Raw genomic sequence first — 20,471 nt, 5'->3', positions numbered from 1 at the left:
CTCGTAAGACATTTTTTCCTTTTATATATATATATATATATATATATATATATATATATATATATTTATCAGCTATCTATGAGGAAAAATTCATAACTTTGCGTCTGTCAGACAGTACGGAGCGTCCATATCATCGCCTCAAAAAATGGGCCGCGGCAGACACCAACACATAGTAGAAACCCTAATATGTCAAGAATAGTGTTCCACATCGCCTTCATATTGGATAGACTTCCTACCGTCACAGAAATCGTAAACATAAAAGTCAATTACATTACAATATGAAAATACATAACCACTGTCTTCAAAAGCATGTGCAAAAAGCTACGAGTTAGTGTGTTTAGCATTGCTAAAACAAATGCAATGGCTGCTGCTGTGGGGTGGAGCATTTGGTAGTTCAAGTTGTCCTGGGACAAAGGGTAAGCGGTTCAGTTCTGGGCTGACTGCCCACCATCAAAGTTCACTCAAGTGGGTTGGCAGCACCTTGCATGGCAGCTCCATTGGTGTGTGTGATTTGGAGAATTTGAAATTGTAAAGCACCTTGTGACTTTGGTCTGAGAAAGGCGCTGTATAAAAAAAACCTTACTTACCATATAACTTCTCTAAGAACGATTTTTTGGGGGTTCTTTTTCCACCCCTACAACGCTGACACAAATTGTAATACAGTATTCATTTTATACCTGACATTGAGAAAGGCCGTGTAGTAACTTTCTTGTTTATTCCCACTAGTAATGTTGTTTGAGTAAAGAGCTCTCATAAGGTAGTCCAGGATGTAGACAAGAGACAGGTCCCCTAAGTGGCTCTTCATCTGCCTGCTGTCACGACTGACCTTGCGCTGATGGTTGAGTAAGTATGTGTTGTGCATGTCCTTCTACTGAGTGACTACAGGAAATGTCTTTGTATGCAGATGTTTAAAACAACACAATTTATCCATTTTTAAAAAAAAACATTGTTCAATAGGTTAAACATGAAATACTTCTGTTATTCTGACGAAATGGCATTTGAAGCATTTTTCTTTTCATGGCAATTAAGGCTTTTTTTCTGTCATGTCTCCAGTTGAGTGATTAAATGCCAGCTGGCGCATGAAGTCCTAATGGCCAGAGAAAAGATTTCCCTTGGCATCTTATCCCCTTACTCTATGTATCAAAACTGATACAAGTGAAGGAAGGCCACACTTACCAAAATCGATACCGCATACACTAAAATTAGTTTAGTCTGCATAACTTCTTAAACCTACCTGTGATATACGGGTGAAAGTGGGTGAAAGTGACTAGAATTTCTTGCTGGAACTCCCTGATATAAAGGTCACCACAGAGCCAGAATTATTTATATATATATATTTTTTTTTTTTTTTGGGGGGGGGTCCTTAAACCACTGATTGCAAAGAAAACTACTTTTGGTATAACACCAGGGGTGAAAGTGGGCCAGAAAGGTCAGGAACGCAGTTCTGGTATAAGATTCAGGGCCAGGGCCAGAAAAAAAGCTAAGCTGCCACACATGCATTTCATCTCCAAGAAGAAAACAATCTACCAACATCAGATTTATATTCACAAGTGTTAACAGCAAGCATAATAAAGTGCTTGTGTAGCGTAATCCGTTTCCACCAATATTTATTATTTATTTTATTCCACGGACGGCATGGAGGTTTCGCCAGCTGCTGCAGTTATCTGAGTCTGACGATGATGAGTCACGTCAATGTGTGAATGCACGCAGCAAAGCAAAATGCCTGGACTCAATCATCCGTTCAATTGGCTGACATACTGACAAGTGATCAGCAAAGATAGTTAGCTCTGATTGATTCAAATGTGCAGGCTGTTGAACTGATGTGACAAAAAAGGGCAATGAAACATAAAATGGATCAAATCTTTAAAAGCAAGGAAAGAGTTGAGGAGGCTTATTTATCATATTTACTTTTATTTGCTCTGATGGGGAGGTTCAGAACATCTTAGCTGTCAATGTGCACTTTGGACTTATATTTGTTCATTTATGTTAGGCTACTTATTCTTCTGAATGTATGTTAGTTATATCTTAATTATTAAAAAAAAAAAAAAAAAGTAAATGTTTACATTAACTTAAATTTTAATATACATCCTATATTCTTAATCTTTAAGTAGTTAAAATTGAGAGTTGGCATTTATTAGTATGTGAGGAAATGAGGGAAAATAAAAATTAGGAGATGGAGGTTGGGGTTATTGCTGTTTTTGTTAACTTTTGTCTTGCAAATCATTGAAAAAATACAATTTTGAATGAAAGTTTTTGTATGTGTTATAGAAATAACTGTGCTAAAACAGTTTTCTTTGCATTTCAGTAGTTTTAGAGGTTTGACCCCCCAACACCCAAAAAAAAAAAAAAAAAAAGAAAAAAAAAAGAAAAAGAAAAATTCTGGCTCCGTGGTGACCTTCATGTTGAGGAGTTCCTGCAAGAAATTCTAGTCACTTTCACCCCTGTATAACACACATAAAACTGTTTTTACATGTGCATTAGGCTACTGCATGCATTACACATGCTGTCACAAGAATATGATTTTCATTCAAAATTGTAGTCTTTTCAATGATCTGCAAAATAACAGTTAACAAAAACATCAGTTGCGCCAAACCTCCATATCCGGATTTTTATTTTCCCTTATTTCCTCGCATCTAAATACAAAACGTCAATTTTAACTACTTAAGAACATAGAATGTACATTACAATTGAAGATAATGTAAACCTTTACTATTTTTTAAAAATAATAAAGATATAACAATTAACAAAAAAATGTACAAATGACTTGCATTATGCACAGTGAAATGTAATATATTTTAGACACAAACATTGACTTTTTAAATTATAAGGAAAGCCTAACATAAATGGACAAAAATATGTCCAAAGTGCACATTTAAAATGAAAAATGTTGTGAACCTCTCCGTCAGAGCAAAATAAATAAATAAATGAATGAATAAAATAATACAATACAATACAAAAAAATACAATAAACCTTTTCAACTCTTTCCTTTCTCTTAAAGATCTGATCAATTTTCTGTTGCATTGCCTTTTTTATCGCATCAATTCAACAAGCCTACTTCTTTTTTTGCTGTTCAGATACGTATTTGCATTTGAACCAATCAAAGCTAATTGTCCATGCTGATCACATGTCAGTCTGTCACCCAACTGAGTCCAGGGTGGTTTGCTGCGCGCATGTGCACATTGATTCGACTCGAGGGTCTCAACTGTCCCTTAAGAGAATGGGGATTGTTGATGGAAAGTTTTAGAAAGTTTGATTTCTCTGAAAGGGTCACCAATAAAGAGACACAGATCTTGCAATGTGGTCTGTCATTATCCCAGGATTTCAGGAAGAGTAAAAATAATTCTGGGCTGCTTCTCTCTCCCTGATTGTTAAATGAAAAGAGAAACTTCTCAAATTATAGGATGTTGCAGGGGTCACGGTGACTCTAGTGCTCTAGTTTTAGTTGATGTCCGCTAGAACTTTCCACAAATTTATTTATTGTGCTAATCCAATGCATGGTTCCATAATTGCGGATAGTGGTTCAGATAACAACTGCATTTTTAATACTTGTATAAAAGTATTGTGGCAACCTCTGTTTAGAGAGTTTCTCCAATGGTTTTATTGTGTATGTACATTTCAATTTCTGTCTACATTTCACTTTTGTAAAGAATGCTTTATTGATTGGTGTAATACAACCAAAAACATGTTTCAGGGTTAAGAATTAAAGTACAATATTGTTTTGCATGAGTAGTGTTAAAGTAGATATATTCATAAGTATTATATTAGATATAACAGTAAAGTTTGACAAGAAAGAGAGAATTAATGCAATCATAATCTGAAATTTAAATCTGAAGAAAAAATGGACTTGTGGAACACTACAGACTCAATTGCAAGCATCACCATTGGTATCCACACTGGTCTCTTCCCCATGTACTTCCACTTCACACAATGTTAGGTATTCTCGTCTTCCAGGAATCACAATGTTAACATAGCGGCCTTCCATTCCATTACACTGAAATGTTTTGGTGGCGCCAGCTGGAATTGATACGATCACAGTACATCTAAAAAAATAAATAAAATGAAAATTGTCATCAGTAGCTTCTGCTTTTACAGTATAACAGTGGTGCACTTACCTGGGATTAGCATTGCCATTGTCATCAAGGGAGTCTCCAATGCGGAGCTCAGCTCCATTAATCCTGTTAGGACAACAATCTCTTCTGTTTGTAATAGTGACAGTGTTTATTTTGTATGTTTTTTGGAGGTCCAGTCTCCACCATGGTTTCATATCTTTCTTTGTGCAGGCACAGGATTTTTGTGCCCAGTTGCTAGCACGATTTCCATCAATGGCCCTTTGGGGTCCGGCATTCCCATACCATGAGGATTGCCAAACTTTTGCACCCATGGCAATATTACTCTTATCTGAACAAAGACAATATATTTAATCATGGAGAGAATTAAAATAAATTTGGTGAAAATGTTATTTGAACACCTTGGAGCCGGAAATGGTACAATATGAAATTCAACATAAGTGTTGACAAAAACTATTTGATAAAACCCCACATAATTTTGGCGTCAGTGTGTTTCGCTTGAATTTGCTAAAATGTAAAACCAGTCACTTGAAGAAGACCTTGCACAACCTTTATGTCTGTATGGGTATAAAAGAAAGAAAGTTGTGCACTAAAATGTACATTGGAAAACTTACCCTTCAAACTGCTTATCTCCACTGTCAGAGCCAACAGTGTGATCACCATGGCTAAAATTGCCATCCTGTAGAAATAGATCAACAAATAACAGTATGAACTAGTATGTATGGATATATTATAAACTTCAAGTACATTAGTATTACATTACTAATTTTTAGTCATATATCCTTGTCAATTTGTTTCATTAATACCTTATATAAGAAACATTGTAATTAACTTTAATCACGATCCATTGCTTGACTTTCACTGTGAATTTAATCTTTTGTTATCATCCTACTTGACTCAAAGAAAGTACATCTGCTTTACAGACCTACCTGAACATCTTAGGTGTCTTGAAAACTGGTGGTGAACATTGATGACACATAATATATACTGTATACTATGTTCTCTCAAACAATGGATGATTGAGCTGTTTTCTTAGAGTACATCCTGGTCAAATAACTAGTGTTGGTTTTGTTCTGCCCAAAAACAACTGGAACAACTGACTGGAAATCTATCCTCACTGCCCAGTAAAAACTAAAGTTGTGAAAAAGGTGAGTGGCACGGCAGTAGTCGGTGCCCAGTCAAGGCAGGGGCTGGTGAAGTGATCGACAGGTGTGCTGGTTGGCGCCCCCCAATGGTGGGAGTTGGTGCAGCAGACGACTTGATCAGAAACCCTGGTGGACCAGCCGTGATGGGAGTTGGTATCTGCTTTAGCAGTCACCCCCAACCTGTCATGGTGGAGCACTGACGAAGCACTAACCATATGCAGATTGTTGTTAGAAGGCGAACACTGCCTGGGCACCACTGCTGTGTGCCCGAATGGCGAGCCTGGTCAGGCGCAACTAGAGGTAGGGCGGATGGCATCGACCGACCAGGGCTGCTGGAGTGAGGGAAGATGAGGTCAGCTAGCCGGGTTCTGGAGGAGCGAGGGCAGCCAGTGTCCAATGGCTAAGTGCGATTGAAGCGAGGACAGATGGTGTCTGCCAGCGGTGTTCCGTTGGAACATATATGATACATTTTTTAATGTATATACGTATATATATATATATAAGGAAAGCAAGCGCTAGCCAACTGTCGCCAGAACCAGGACAGATGGCGTTCTCTCGCCCATTGCTGCGTGTCCAGTGATGGAAAGCTAGCACTGGCTGAGCCCCTCTGGAAACTGGGTGAAAAGCGTCTGCTGGCCACAGACCGCTATAGTGATGGAGATGTCCTCGTGCCTGGTGTTGCTGAGTGAGGGCAAATGGCGAGTGCTGGCCGAGCGCCGCTGAAAACTGGTCAGTCGGCAAGAGCTGAATTAGTACTGCTGGAACAGGGGTGGATGGCGTCTGCTGGCAAGGCACCGCTGGAGCGAAGGTGAATGGCAACAACGGGCTGAGTGACGGTGAAATGAAGATGGCTAGACAGTGCAGACAGGGCACCGCTGCAAAGTGGTCAGAAGGCAAGGTCGGGCATCGCCGGAATGGAATGTGGTTGGTTTGTGGGTGCTTGTCATCCTGGCTATCCCTTAGTCAATGTCCAGACGCTGCCCAGGCACCGCTGTCTGGGCACAGCTGGCTAGGCGCACCTGACTGGACCGGCAGGGCGCCACTGGAGCATTGACGAGAAATGACCATTGGCCAGTCACCACTGGATGACGGTATCAGGGCATGAGCAGCTACCCCTTGGTGAGTGCTTGACACTTTGGTGGGAAAAAAAAAAAAAATCTTACGTCGACTTACAAATTGGTTTAATACTTTTACATAGTCTTTATTGACAGTTTATTCTTTCAAGGTTTAATAGATGGGGTAGCAAACTCAGAAGGCAGGGCACTGAAAATTAAAATGACTTTCTTACCAAAAATGAAAAATGAGAAAAATACTATTTTACAAAGAAAACAAAACATAAAGTATCAAACTAAAATTGCAACAGCCAACAACAACATAAAGTAAGATTTATATTGTTCTTGAAATAGCCAGTGATAGTAAAAAAAAAAAAAAGTATTGCAGTTTATTTTGCTGCTCATCATTCTTGTCAGACAATTCAAAGTATGTTTGCTGTTCTTTCAAAACATGTTGCCTCCCTTAAATGCCAAAGAACTGGATTCTATTTACATACTAAATACTACTGTATATACAATACTGAAGAAAAGGTTTTGAAACGATAGTGTGACATTTTTACTTTCTAACTTTACTGTTCTGTTCAGGTCAAATTGACCAGTTTTCAAGTTTGGGTATGCAAAAATTAATGGTACTTTTTAAAACCAGATGGCAGACCAGGGAGGGGTGTTGTAAATTTGAAACACCGTAGGTCGAGGACATCATAACCAGACAACTCCCTGTATACGGCAAAATAAAAATATGGAACTGTTAAATATATATTGACTGATTGATGGACTTGTTTTATCATTTCATTTTATTCCATTTAACAAAAATTTTACTGCCCCAAACCTATCCTTATTTGACCTAAAGTACGTATTTCTAGAAGTAGCAACCTTTCCCCAACCCCATGTCTATTTTTTTCAGTCTTTTAAAGCTTTCGAATCCCTGCACTACTTTTCATTTGTCACCTGCTTTCCCTCATGATACTTTTACCCATCACGCTCCCTTCTGTTCGACAGGGGGTCAAGTACAGCGGCCTTTGTCTAAAAACATGTGGAAGGAATTAATTGGCTGAAGCATTTGCCGCTGTTCAGCCAGTTCCCTCTGTATGGCTGTCACCTGGCTCTCTCACTTTTCTTCTCATTCCTACTTATTCTTCACAGCCTTTCCTTTTTTCACCCATATACTCATTTTGTACTGTGGCAGCCCTCTGTAAGTTCAGGTCCTCTCTTGCAGCTAAAGAGCTCTTACTCCTATGTCTAATGAGAGAGGATAATGTGTGCTGTGCTGTTGTAGCTGCTGGATAAGCGGGAACTAAAAACAGTTGACGTGACTAGATTTTAAAGTACAATAATGCCGTATTAAACAAATATGAGGATCATATTCACTAAAAGCAACCAAAGCTTTATATATTTATAATAATAATACGTTGTATTTGTAATGCACTTTACAATATAATAAGTCTCAATGTGTGGCATAAAAACAACAACAAGGGTAAAATGATGTAAAAAGTTCAACATGTAAAAGCCTTGATGAAAAGGCAGGTTTTGAGGTCTCAGTTAAAAAATATCCACAGTCTGTAGAGCCCTCAGGTAGTCTGGGAGGGCATTCCACAGATTGGAAGCAGCAGAACAAAAGACCCGATCACCTATGGTGCTGACCCTGGTCCTATGGGGTTTTAGGAGGTAGGACACAGTGGAGGGACCATAAGGAGGTCTGCGGAGTCTCCAGTTCTTTGATGTAGAGTGGTGCTGGCATGCCACGAGTGACACAACCAGACACTACTATGATAGTAGTAGGCTAACTACACATAGAATAACAAAAACTGGCATCCATCTCATTATGTTTTTGTCTCCCAAAGCACGTTTTTAGCTCGTCATCATCTCATCATCATATGGAAGAAAGTGGACCCCCCCCCCCCCCCCTTTTTTTTTTTGTTTTGTTTAACTTTGCAGAAGGCGTGGGTACGTTTTTGCAATGTGAACCAGGTAACGGCTTTATTTGTGAGGCCAATGGTGGAGTGAAGGCAGTGGAGGAGGATGTTGTGGTCCACGGTGTCAAAGGGAGCAATGCGGAGCGGGTGTCTGTTGTCATATAGAGATTGATGGTGATGTGAACCAAAGCGGATAAGGTCCTGTGTCCAGAGCGAAAACCAAACTAAAACATCTCATACAAGTTGTGATTAATTAATTGATGAATTTGAGTTGAAACTCGCCTTTTCCAAAGCTTTGGATAAAAATGAGAAGTTAGTGACTGGCCAGTAGTTTGTGAAGGTATCAGGGTTCAATGGTTTTTTTTATTTTGGCTGTTTTTTTTCCTCCAGGAGTGCTTAGATAACAGCAGTTTTCAGTTTACAAGGCACATGGCCAGCCTGCAGAGAGTGGTTAATGATAGAGGTGATGGTGGACTAAAAGTGACGATGTTAGGCTTCGCCATATCTGTGGTGATAGCGTCCAGTGCACAGGTGGACGCTTTGATTTTCCTGAAGATGTCCTCAAACTCCTGATGAGAAATTGCATCAAAGCAGCAGTGTGCTTACCTGACCTCGGTTATGTTTCAGGAGTTAGGAAGCGGTACGGCTGGAGAGAAGAAAGCAGATGGTAACGACTTACCTTCTGAAAAAGGTGATGAAGCTTTTAGACTTCTCTGTTTCAACCGAGTGGGTGGGAGTTTGCAGTTTGAGAAGACTTATGGTCGAGAAATGTTTCTTGGAATTTCTAGGGATATTATTGAGCAGAATATATATATATATTCAAATAACATAGTAATTATTGAAAATAAGAATATAGGCCTTTTGATGCTCTCTGTAAGCCTCCTTATGCACAGTAAGGTTTGACATAAGTGTTCATCGCTAGAGGACACGTTCAGCTGTCTTCATCTTTCGCAGCTCACTTGTGTTTTCATCAGGATAATGCAGTGCTCATAGTATTAGATAGTAATAGTACATTTTGGGTACCTTGGTGAAAAAATGTGAAAAGAGAAAAACTGCACAGAAAAGTTGTTTTCAAATAACCTTATTATTTGTATTCCTTACACCTCAAACCATCCAACCGTTGCTCATACAACCCCTAGCAAAAAGTATGGAATCACCAGTCTCGGACGAGCACTCACTCAGACATCTTATCATGTAGAATAAACTCAGATAAAAAGCTTGAAAAAATAATGCATTAGTTCAAAAGTGCAACTCTTTAGCATTTAGAAACACTAAAATAAATGAATAAAAACATTGAGGTGGTTAGTAAAATGTTATTTTTTATAGAGCAAGTACAGGGAAATATGTATGGAATCACTCCATTCTGAGGAAAAAATATGGAATCATGAGAAACAAAGAAATAGCAATAAAAACACATCTCTAGTATTTAGTAGCGCCACCTCTGGCTTTTATGACAGCTTGCAGTCTCTGAGGTATGGACTTGATGAGTATTCTTCATCAATTTGGTGCCATCACCTTGTCAAGAGTCAAGAATCTGCATTGGACAAGGTGATGATGCTGGAACTTTTGTTTGGTGCTGTTCCAGTGAGATTTACAATGATGACTGCCCAATGAAAACATCAAAATTCCCTCAGTCCTTGATGATATGGGGCTGCATGTCAGGCAAAGGCCCTGGGGAGATGGCTGTGGTTAAATCTTCAATAAATTTACAAGTTTACATTAAAATTTTAGACAGCTTTCTTATCCCTTCAATTAAAAATACGTTTGTCATGTTCCAAGATGACAATGCATCATGCCACAGAGCTAAAACTATTAAAGTATTCCTTGGAGAAAGACTCATCCAGTCAATGAAATGGCCTGCAAACAGCCCAGAACTCAACCCTATTGAAGACCTGTGGTGGATATCGAAAAAAATGGTCCACAGCAAGGCTCCGACCTACAAGGAAGATCTGGCAACTGCAATCAAAGATAGTTGGCACCAAATTGATGAAGAATACTCATCAAGTCGATGCCTCAGCAAGTGCAAGCTGTCATAAAAGCCAGAGGTGGTGCTATTAAATGCTAGAGATGTGTTTTGTTATTTCTTTGTGTTTCTCATGATTCCATATTTTTTCCTCAGAATGGAGTGATTCCATATATATTTCAGTCAATCATTCATCTTGGTGATTTTAAATCTCTTTTGTCTGATGTTTTTACTGATTATTGTAACTGTTTCCCTTAGTGTATTTTGTGTTGTTTGATATTTGTGAATGGTTTTTGTGCTCAAGCCTCTCTTGTAAAAGAGATATTAATCTCAATGAGACTGCCTGATAAAATACAGATTAATATATATATATACAGTGCCTTGCAAAAGTATTCGGCCCCCTTGAATCTTGCAACCTTTCGCCACATTTCAGGCTTCAAACATAAAGATATGAAATTTAATTTTTTTGTCAAGAATCAACAACAACTGGGACACAATCGTGTATATATATATATATATATATATATATATATATATATTAGGGCTGTCAAATGATTACAATTTTTTAATCGAGTTAATTACAGCTTAAAAATTAATTAATCGTAATTAATCGCAATTAATCGCAATTCAAACCATCTATGAAATATGCCATATTTTTCTGTAAATTATATATATATTCTGTAAAATAATATTGGAATGGAAAGATAAGACACAAGATGGATATATACATTCAACATACGGTACATAAGGACTGTAGTGGGCATTTCACTCTACTGTCATTTAAATCTGTCTATGCTGTCCTCACTCCGAAGCGTCTACTTTTTCCAAAGCTAGACAGCTAGTGAACGACGCCTTAATAATCAGACTTCTTCCTTTTTCATCTGATTTATTAATAAAATGGCCTCAAACCACTGTCCTCTTTAGACCGTAGTGAAACTACAAAAAAAAAAGTACACAAGCATTGCATTAGCAGCAACGTTAGTTTAGCACGCTATACAGGTTCACTAAACATAAACAAAAAGCGTCTCATACAAAAAATATAACATTTCGCTTACTAACATAATATGTACATTCTTTACAAGAACCATACTTACGGACAAATCTTGTCCAAGGATCATATAAGCACAACATTACAACGTAGGCGTCAGCCCGAGACGTCGTGCAGCCATATTGAACTGGCAAGAAAGCAATAAAACATGTCGCAAAGCGACCACAAGAGTTCGCTGTTAGACAGCACAAAAAACCTTGCTGTAAAACTTACCAAAAGGCAGAATACTGTCTGAGCGGGACATGTGCGTTAATTGCGTCAAATATTTTTTATTCATTTCTTTTAGTGTTTCTGAATGCTAAATAGTTGCATTTTTGAACTAATCCATTTTTTTTTTTAAGCTTTTTATCTGAGTTCGCTCTACATGATAAAATGTCTTAGTGAATGCTCGTCCAAGACTGGTGATTCCATACTTTTTGCTAGGGGTTGTACTTGCACTCACACCTATTTCAATTTATTGATATTTTTTGTTTTACATCATCCACCTCAGCATGTTACCAGCCACCCCTCTTAATAACCACCCCTCACCGCACCCACTGCCCCCCCATACACACATACTCACAGACGCACACAGAAGGAGACATGAATTAATTTTATTCAAACGGTGGGACATGTGCTTGGTGTACGCCATGTTTCCATGACAACTGGCTCGGCATCTATAAAGATTAGAAAAGAAGGGGTAAATAGAGCCGGAAGGGATGGTGTTTTTTGTGTGTGTGTGTGTTGGGGGGGGCTCATCCTAAAAGAGGATAAGCATAATTACAGTGAGATAGAGAGCCAGTTGAGAGTGTCTGTAAGCAAGCATCCCAAATAAAAAGCAAGTGACTAAATACTGCCAAGAAAACAATATCTCTGTGTATGTAAAATGAGTTTTGTTTCCTTAAGAACAATAACTGTTATGGCATTTTGGCATGAGATGTAAGTTAAATTCCTAATGTACTCTCATGCCTCCCTATCAGAGAATTAGTGAAACCTAATCGCTTACCAATACACAGGAATCTTGAGTTGAACCCTGGCCCAATTATCACATGAAGAAAAGGTTGTCCGAATTGACATTATATCATTATATTTTGAAAATTATCCAGATAGTTTACTACGTGGCCAGATAAAACTTCTGCTGCTGCTTGTGCTGCACAGAATTGATGCGTTTTGCTTGCAACATCTGGCAAAAATAGAAATCCCGCAAAAGGCTTGGCTCTGCCGTTCGGCTCGCGCAGCTGAAACGGAACGCTCACAAGTATGGTGGCAAATCCATGTGCGTAACGGGAAACATCATGTATGTAATATGGGATACTAATCACGAAAATGCGTTTTAGGCGCACAAGTACGTGTTATGTGTGCACAAGAATGCGTTTTGTGTGCACGAATGTGGTTTTTTTTTGGTATAAATTCACAACAATTCAACACACAATTCACTTTATTTTAAATCAACCGATATACATGCAGGACTGATTAATCATCTAAAATCTGGTTAAACTACGGTGTATACAGTAACATTTTGAAGTTTAATTGGATCGTCCCAATGAATCTAACTTGCTAGCACTTTACGACTCTCACTTGTATTCTAGAGTGATAATAATTAATTATTTAAATAGGTTCAATCAGTAGACTCCTTAAGACCACCATAAAATGTAAACAGATATCTGGGGGCAATTTTCTGGTCTAGTGTGGTGAGCCCTTCAGGAGGCTTATGCATGGGGGGCCAAGACATTGGTGCTATGCCCCTGATGACAGACATGCAACATCAATTTTGACTGACTCACCCTAAGCAGAAAATGCATTAAACACATGGCCTGTTGTGCTTGCAGTCACCGATCAGTTGGATCCTCACTCTAGAGAGTAATAACCTCGTGAACCATGAAAGAAAATTCTTGCTAGTATCCAATTACAACCATTGTTGTTTTGACATGTCCTGCCCAACCAGACCTTACTTCACTCACTCTGGTTACAGTGCATCATTCTCTGAATATGTGGCACGCGGGTGACCTAAAGTGAGTGTATGTATGTGTCAGTGACTGGGATAAGGGATCTTGTTTTAGGGGGTCATTTACAAGGTGTACGGATTCACCACTGGTGACAATGGCAATGATGGGAGACAGCCAGAGGCCTTAAGACCTTCTGCTGAATAAAATCACTGTGCGTGTGCTTGTATGAGCAGGAATCCATAGTAACTAGCACCAGAGGGAGACATTGCAGTACCTTTTCTTTTAATACTGTGCTGAATATAGTATAGACAGTTCACTGTAGCCTTAGCCCAGGGATTGTTTGTCCTCTGTGTGTGTGGTGCTTTGGGGTAGGTGATGTCAACCAGTGACAGGTAATTTGGTCTCAGCCATGTCCTCTGGGTCTAGCAGCACACAAGCACTTTTCTAACACACGCTCACATTTTCCATACTGATGTACCACCCAACAAGGGTCTGACACCATCTTGACTAGCATGTTAGGAAATCTTAATGGCACAAGTCAACACAAAATAACTTCAATAATGTGTGGAATAAAAACAAATGCAATAGTACCGTGCTAGTCTTGGAAACAATGTTATAATAGCACGTAATATTATATAAGTGATTGTCTTGCAATATAAATATCACAAAATATAAACATAACACTTTGTTTTTGCCCCCCATTTTTCATGCCGTAACCTCAAAGATCTAAAGCATTTTGCACATACACAAAATAACCCTTTCTCTTAAATGTTGTTCACAAATATGTCTAAATCTGTGATAGTGAGCACTTCTCCTTTGTTAAGATAATCCATCCCACCTCATAGGTGTGAGGTGTGCAACTGCTGATTAGACTGCGTAAATATTGCACACAATATATATGTAAAAACCATAAAAATAGGGGAAACAATATGGTTGACTTTTCAGGTCTCAGACGTATCCACTGATTATGCTCAAACAATGCATTGCTCAAGTGCCTAAATGTCTGTCAGTTAAACAAAGTATGTGTCCACAAGTAAATTGAGTGCATTTTATGTACATCGAACGGCTACCTCCAAAAGTAATGTAAGAAAGCGAGCCCTTGGCAGAAATGTAGCTGACCAGAACACACCTCCTGCAGCCCAGTGCTGCATTATGCACTGCTGTCAGAGCTTGGCACTGGCCAGCTGTGTGTTCTGCATTATTACACCAAACCCACATTATATAAAACACATCAACACCCGATGGAAGATGTATTTTTGTGATTTGGTGGCAAATTCGCTGCAACCCCCAGAACTTATCGAAATTGTGTGCACTCTTAGTATAACTGTAGCCAACCGTAATGCATCTGAGCTGCACAAAATACCACATGGCTACGGGGGTTCTCACGTGCTTTCGGCCGTTAGTTTAACATTGCGTTTTTATGAAAAGTCCAAATAATACAGACCATTTAAATGTAAGAGATCATGTATTTGAGGGTTTGAAGTGTATAGCTTGATGGTGAAGTAAATGAAGTTAAAGTTAAAATTGAACCGCATAGCCACTGGCAGCGTTTAGCTTCATGTATTGGTAGAAATAAAGGCAGGGTTCATCACCAGGAACCACATGTCCACATAAAAAAAGCCTCCCTTCAAAAGAGCTGAAAAGGAGTTTCTTGCTATAACTCAAAACTACTTTGTTCTCAACTGTTGCACGTTTTCTGCATTTTTCTTCAAACATATTTCATGTATTCAGAAACAGATCATTATAACGACTGCACAGGCCCTTTCAGGCAGTCGAGATTTAGAGACGTGCCGATTCCTGGTTTCAAGGTATACCGTGGTATGTAAACGTCAAGGTTTCAAAACCGCAAGAATTTTCTGTCATACCTTCCCTAAGGTATTAGCTATTTTTTTATGTCCCAAAAATGCAGGGAGAAATCCTTCGCTCGCTGTAAGGTTCAACCCTCCCCCATCGGTTGTTGCTCAGTGTCAGTGAGTCATCTGTGCAACACGATGGCCAGAGAAAGTGAAAACAAAATCGCTGGTATGGGAGTACTTTGACTTCAGAAAAGTTACAGACGGCTGCCGCTTAGAGGAGGAGGGCCAACCGAAATGTAAAACATGTTTGCGGAGGGTGGCTGCCGAGGAGGCGATACCTCCAATATGATTTCGCATTTAATTTCATGGTACGAGTCATACACACGTGCTTTTTATGGAAAATGATTCAATTATTTTTGTTCTGATGGTAATAATGTTGAGCTGTGGCTGTTGGTTTAGACTCACTTAAAGGACAGCATTTATGTTAATTTTTATTTGAATATTTTGTTATTTTTGTCAAATGTATTTTAACTTAACATTATACTTATGTTCCAATTTGCAAATATGTTTTGAAAAAAACAATTCTGTTTATTGGAAAAAAAGCCTAGATATCTCAAAGTAATACATTTTAGTGCTGTAATTGCAATACCGTGATACTGTGAAATTTTGGCTTAAGGTTATCATACCATCTGAATATCATACCGGCACATGCCTAGTTGAGAACAATTTCAAAACGGAGTGAGTACTTTAAATCTTTCAGTCTTATCATTTATTTCAAACAAAAAGTAAGAGTTGTGTTAAAAAAAAAATTTTTTTTTAATTATTTTGTATTTTAAATGCTTATCATGATGAAGGCAGGTCGATTTTGCAAAGCTTGAATAATAACCACTTAAGCTAACTTAATTGAGTCTGATGCAGGATATCAGTTGAGGGAAGTATTTATCAAACATAAACATTATCTAAACCTTTGGTATAATTAGACACAAAAAAGTACTTTGTTTTGTTTCATTAGAAACTTATAGTCATTGGGCAAGTCTTTTTGAATTGTTGTCCATAACTTATATTCACTTTGTGTCCACCAGACAGCACTTTTTTTTTTTTTACACTATAGCCACTAGTGAGCAATCCGTTATCAGCGTCCCATCTGGCCTGGTCAGTGCTGCTATGGCCTCTCTGGACTTTACTAACTGGCTGGTTTATGTCTGCCTGTCTAGATACATGGTGCGTGGCTTTGCTGTCTGTCACTGGAGCAATTATTTTACCTGCCAAGTGACCTTTGCCTTCCCTTCTCCTAGGGCAGTTGCCCAAATCCCATATGTGCTCTTGTTATGGCACTTAAGTTTGGTGCGGTCACCTCTGCTACTGCCATAGTTGATGGTTGGTTTTTGCTTCATCTGAAAAAGGTACTGTAAGAATTACAACATGAGGACATCGTCACATCATTTTTTTTGTACATACTTGATGTTTTTGATGTAAAACTTTGTGCTTTACACCGCAGTTGTTTGTGCTCACATTTAATATGTGACAAATGTCTCAGTAATGAAATTGTTACCCGCTTTATTCTAATTTTTGCATCCATGGTCATAACAGTGTGTGTCTATTTTTTTCTTCAATCAGCTGCCAAGCCTCGTTTAGTGATGGGTTTGTAAGTGTGATTTGTCCTTCTTGTGAAGTGATGAGCAATGATCGCCATGGTTTTTTATTTTGTGTCTGTCAGCATTGCATCTCCCAATTATCTTTCCCGGGCCAAGACCTCATACTCTCTGGAGAAGAGAGATGGAGGAGTGGTCCTGTAGAGGGTCATTCTCTGCTAACGGTGTGCAAGCAACAGAAAACACACAAGCATACACACATCCTCCCCACACACTAGCTACTGTATATGTCGCTCATCATTCAGCAGGGTTAAAGTTAGAAGTTTGCCTTTACACAGTGCAGCTCAACCTACAATTTATTGTATGCTTTTGCACACTAATAAGTTCAAAAGAAGCAAATATTGCAAGATAACCAAGGTATGTGCTCTGACAGTTTGGGCTTTGATGATATAACAGCACAATTCTCTTAGCTATGCAAATACATATACACATTATCCACTCAGCCAGTCATGGCATTACATACATCTACACCATGTAATGGGACCTGCAGAAGAGATTCATAATATATACACATTTCTGGTCCTCATAAGTGATATTATAAAAAGATAACTATCATCTTCAAGTTACTCTAGAGTTACTCTAACTCATGTGAGACCAATTAGTTCAATGGCTTTTACAACACAGTGATTTATATCAAGGTTGTGTGTCTTTTAAAATGTATGAATTCTACTCTATAGGGTTGTGTTGTGTGAACCTTGAACACTATATCCACAAGGTGTGAAATGGGTGGAAATATTAAATTTAGTTTCGTTCCTAATTTTAGTATAATTGATTTTCCCGGTATGTTACAGCTTCCACTTGTTTTGACAACGGGATGTTACTTATAGGTATTTTATGACTTGTTGGATTTCAGAGAATGTCTTTTCTTATTTCATACAAAGACGTCAGGCTTAGCACAGCAAATTCATCCAGTTAAGGACCTTTAACAGAAATTACATTCCCCAAACATTACTCAAACTCACAAGTTTAACATTTTCCAAAATATCGCAACAAGAAAATTTTGCATATTTTTTAACAGGAAAAAAAACATGGTTTACAAGAGTTTCCCTCCCACCTTCCCACCACTGCTGATTTGTTGTCACATACCCTTTCTTAGCTAATTATGATAACATAATTTTTTATTAATATTCATCTGCTGAATTAATTTGATTATACTGATTGATTGAAATTAGGTCTCCATCTAAACTTTCAAGTTTCAGTCCTAAATAAGCCAATACTAGAGTAGAATAGAATAGATCTCTATTGTCCTTGTCAGCAACAAAATGAACCTTGTAACAAATGTACATTTCAACTCTTACTTTATGATGCTACCGTAATTTCCCGAATATAACACGCACTTTTTTTCCCAAAATTTACTCATAAAATCATGGGTGCACGTTATTCGCGAGAGCGGGGACGGAGACAGAAAAAAATCATCATGATTCATGTTCCATTGTAGCATGGACCAGCACAATATTACCTAATCTGAAAGACAGTGATATAATAATCAAGTTTCATGTGGTAAAGAATTGTTTTCATGATATTTTTCACATCTAATAAAATTAAAATGTTTTTTTGTACTATTCGTTTATTATTTACCGGTACATTTTTCTAACCTTTGCGTTGCAACATGCCGGCACACGGCAATGTGATCTTGAAGAGAACGTATACGGCGATCCGCTTCGTATAAATGTTGACCGTGTGGCGAGCTAGGACAGGAGTCTGAGGAAGAGTGTTGAACCACTGAGCCAAGCCGCGTTGTTTTATTTACATTGAAACTCACAAAGTAACAATGTACGTCTTGCACGCAAATTGCAGGACATTCGTTTACTTCCGGCTGTTCCCTTAACCCCTTAACGCCGAATGTCGCGATTCGGCATCATACCGTTCCCGCTTTGAAAGCGGCCAAAATATCGTCTGCCTTTGTTCACTGCCGGTACATTAATGTCAAACACATGCCTAGGAACCTTTTTCAAGCATTAGTTTCAGTCGTGTCCGACCAGAGACAACACCGCTTCCTTTTCCGGACCGTGATATTCAAGATGAAAGCCACGTCGAAGTCCTGCGCACCAACTTGACTAATTCATTCAATTCAAGGTAAGTCAGCTAAAATAAAAAAATATGTACCGTCTTATTGTGTACTTGTGTTGCTAACACGATGAGATAGAGTTTCTATGATGAGTATTTTTGAAGCTCTATGACGATTTTGGTTTGTAGCACTATCGCTACAGCCGGCATCATCGGAAAAGCACCTCCCCCCTCCCCCGCCACCCCGCAAACGTAAATGCGTTGTTTGTCGAAGGTTTGCAACACTTGCACGCGTTTTATCTATAAACTATCACTCTCGTTATCATCTGTAAACATTACAAAAGTAATGTGTTGCATAAAAAAGGGCATTTGTGGTTACTATTTTTCTGTAGAACAAATAAATGAACGCATCCTTTATATGCAACGGTGCACACGGGTGCCTCCATGTCGTTCCACTTTTAGACACGTTTTATTCAGACATTGCCACACTTTTTGTCATCTGTAGACATAATAAACATAACGTGTTGCATAAACAATGTCATTGCTATTGATTTATTTTTCTTATTTCTATATAATGAAAAATGAACACAGCATGAGCTGATAACTACCAAACAGAAGCAAATGTATGTATGTTGATGGTTTTCAACACATTTTGTTTTGAAATTATAACAGTAATTTCTTTACCTTATTTTTCTGCAGAAATACAAATGAATGCAGCAGCTTTTTACGCAAAGCTAGCACACCGGGCCAAACCACCTCCTGTTGAGAGTGCTCTCAGTGAGAGTGAGGGCAGCGATGAGGAGTACAATCCTAATAAAGCAAGTGAAGGTGATTTTGTGTCAAGTTTGAGCTTGTTTGACATCTATGGATGTAACTACGTGAACACACTGAAAAGATAAAAATGTTTGGTGTTTCCTAAAGTGATTTATTATTTTCTGCACCAGGTGATGAAAGCAGCAGCAATGACTCTACAGTGGACATTAGCAGCAGTGAGGAAGATGATGATGATCCGCCTCATCCACCTCCAACCACCAGTGCTGCACCTGCAAGACCTTCAAGAGCTACATCAAGGGCAGATCGAGCCTAAAGCAATATATCCAAAAAAAAGCCATACAAATTGGGATACAAGATTTTTGTACTGTGCGACATAAGAGGTCTGGTGCACTCATTTGACATATTCACAGGGAAAATAGATCCGGTACCAGGCCAACCAGACATAGGAGCCAGTGGTAACATTGTGCTCAAGCTTGCACAAGTCATTCATCCTGCTGTTCTTTGATAACTGGTTCTCATCTGTAGATCTGTTTGTTGCTCTTGCAAAAAAGGGCATACCTGCACTTGGGACCGTGCAGCACAATCGCCTGCGTGGGTGCTGTTTCAGTGCAGACTCATAGATGAAGAAGAAGCGAAGAGGGACATTTGAAGAGCAAGAGGCTCTTGTGGACAATGTCTGCATAAGAGCAGTCAAATGGTTTGACAATAGAGGGGTGATTGTTGCCAGCACATTTGCCAGTGCCCTGTCTGTTATGATAAAAATCATCTTTTATTTATTTATCTACATCATATGTCTTCTAGTCTGATTAAAAATGTGATGTACATCTGTGTTTAAACAAAAACAATAATTGTTTTTCAGAATTTCACAAGCAGTGAAAAAAGATGTTGCGATAAAAGTGTGTTCAGACCTGAGATGGGTATGTGCCTTTTTTGCCATTTGTTTTCCTTTATTGCCTGTTGTCGCTAATCGGCATCATACCTAAATGTATGACTATTATATGGGCTATATTCAAATTAACACTTTCAATTTAATTTAGCATCTATTTGAAAGTAAAAACACACCCCAATTATTTTTTTTATTATTGGAAAAAAATTTAGGCATTAAGGGGTTAAATAAACTCTTCCCCC

General features: G+C 38.5%; 1 protein-coding gene and 1 long non-coding RNA gene across 2 annotated transcripts; one reads left to right on the top strand and one right to left on the bottom strand.

The window, feature by feature from the left end:
• Positions 1-3,575: 3,575 nt before the first annotated feature.
• On the bottom strand, positions 3,576-5,010 carry LOC130915062 (fucolectin-like). Its single transcript, XM_057834759.1, has 4 exons — positions 4,998-5,010; positions 4,683-4,747; positions 4,114-4,399; positions 3,576-4,041 (listed from the first exon to the last, which is right to left on the bottom strand). The coding sequence occupies exons 1-4, from the start codon at positions 5,003-5,005 to the stop codon at positions 3,864-3,866; spliced, it is 537 nt and encodes a 178-aa protein (XP_057690742.1). The 5' UTR covers positions 5,006-5,010; the 3' UTR covers positions 3,576-3,863.
• A 13,383-nt stretch (positions 5,011-18,393) lies between these two features.
• Positions 18,394-20,255, top strand: LOC130914956 (uncharacterized). The gene is made up of 3 exons (XR_009063028.1): positions 18,394-18,638; positions 19,269-19,397; positions 19,514-20,255. It is a non-coding gene; the product is annotated as an uncharacterized LOC130914956 (long non-coding RNA).
• Positions 20,256-20,471: the final 216 nt, after the last annotated feature.

Source organism: Corythoichthys intestinalis, chromosome 4, assembly GCF_030265065.1.
Source record: "Corythoichthys intestinalis isolate RoL2023-P3 chromosome 4, ASM3026506v1, whole genome shotgun sequence".
In the NCBI taxonomy this organism is placed as follows: Eukaryota; Metazoa; Chordata; class Actinopteri; order Syngnathiformes; family Syngnathidae; genus Corythoichthys; species Corythoichthys intestinalis.
The sequence above is the reverse complement of the archived record's forward strand: the minus strand, read 5'-3'. Positions and strand labels throughout refer to the sequence as shown.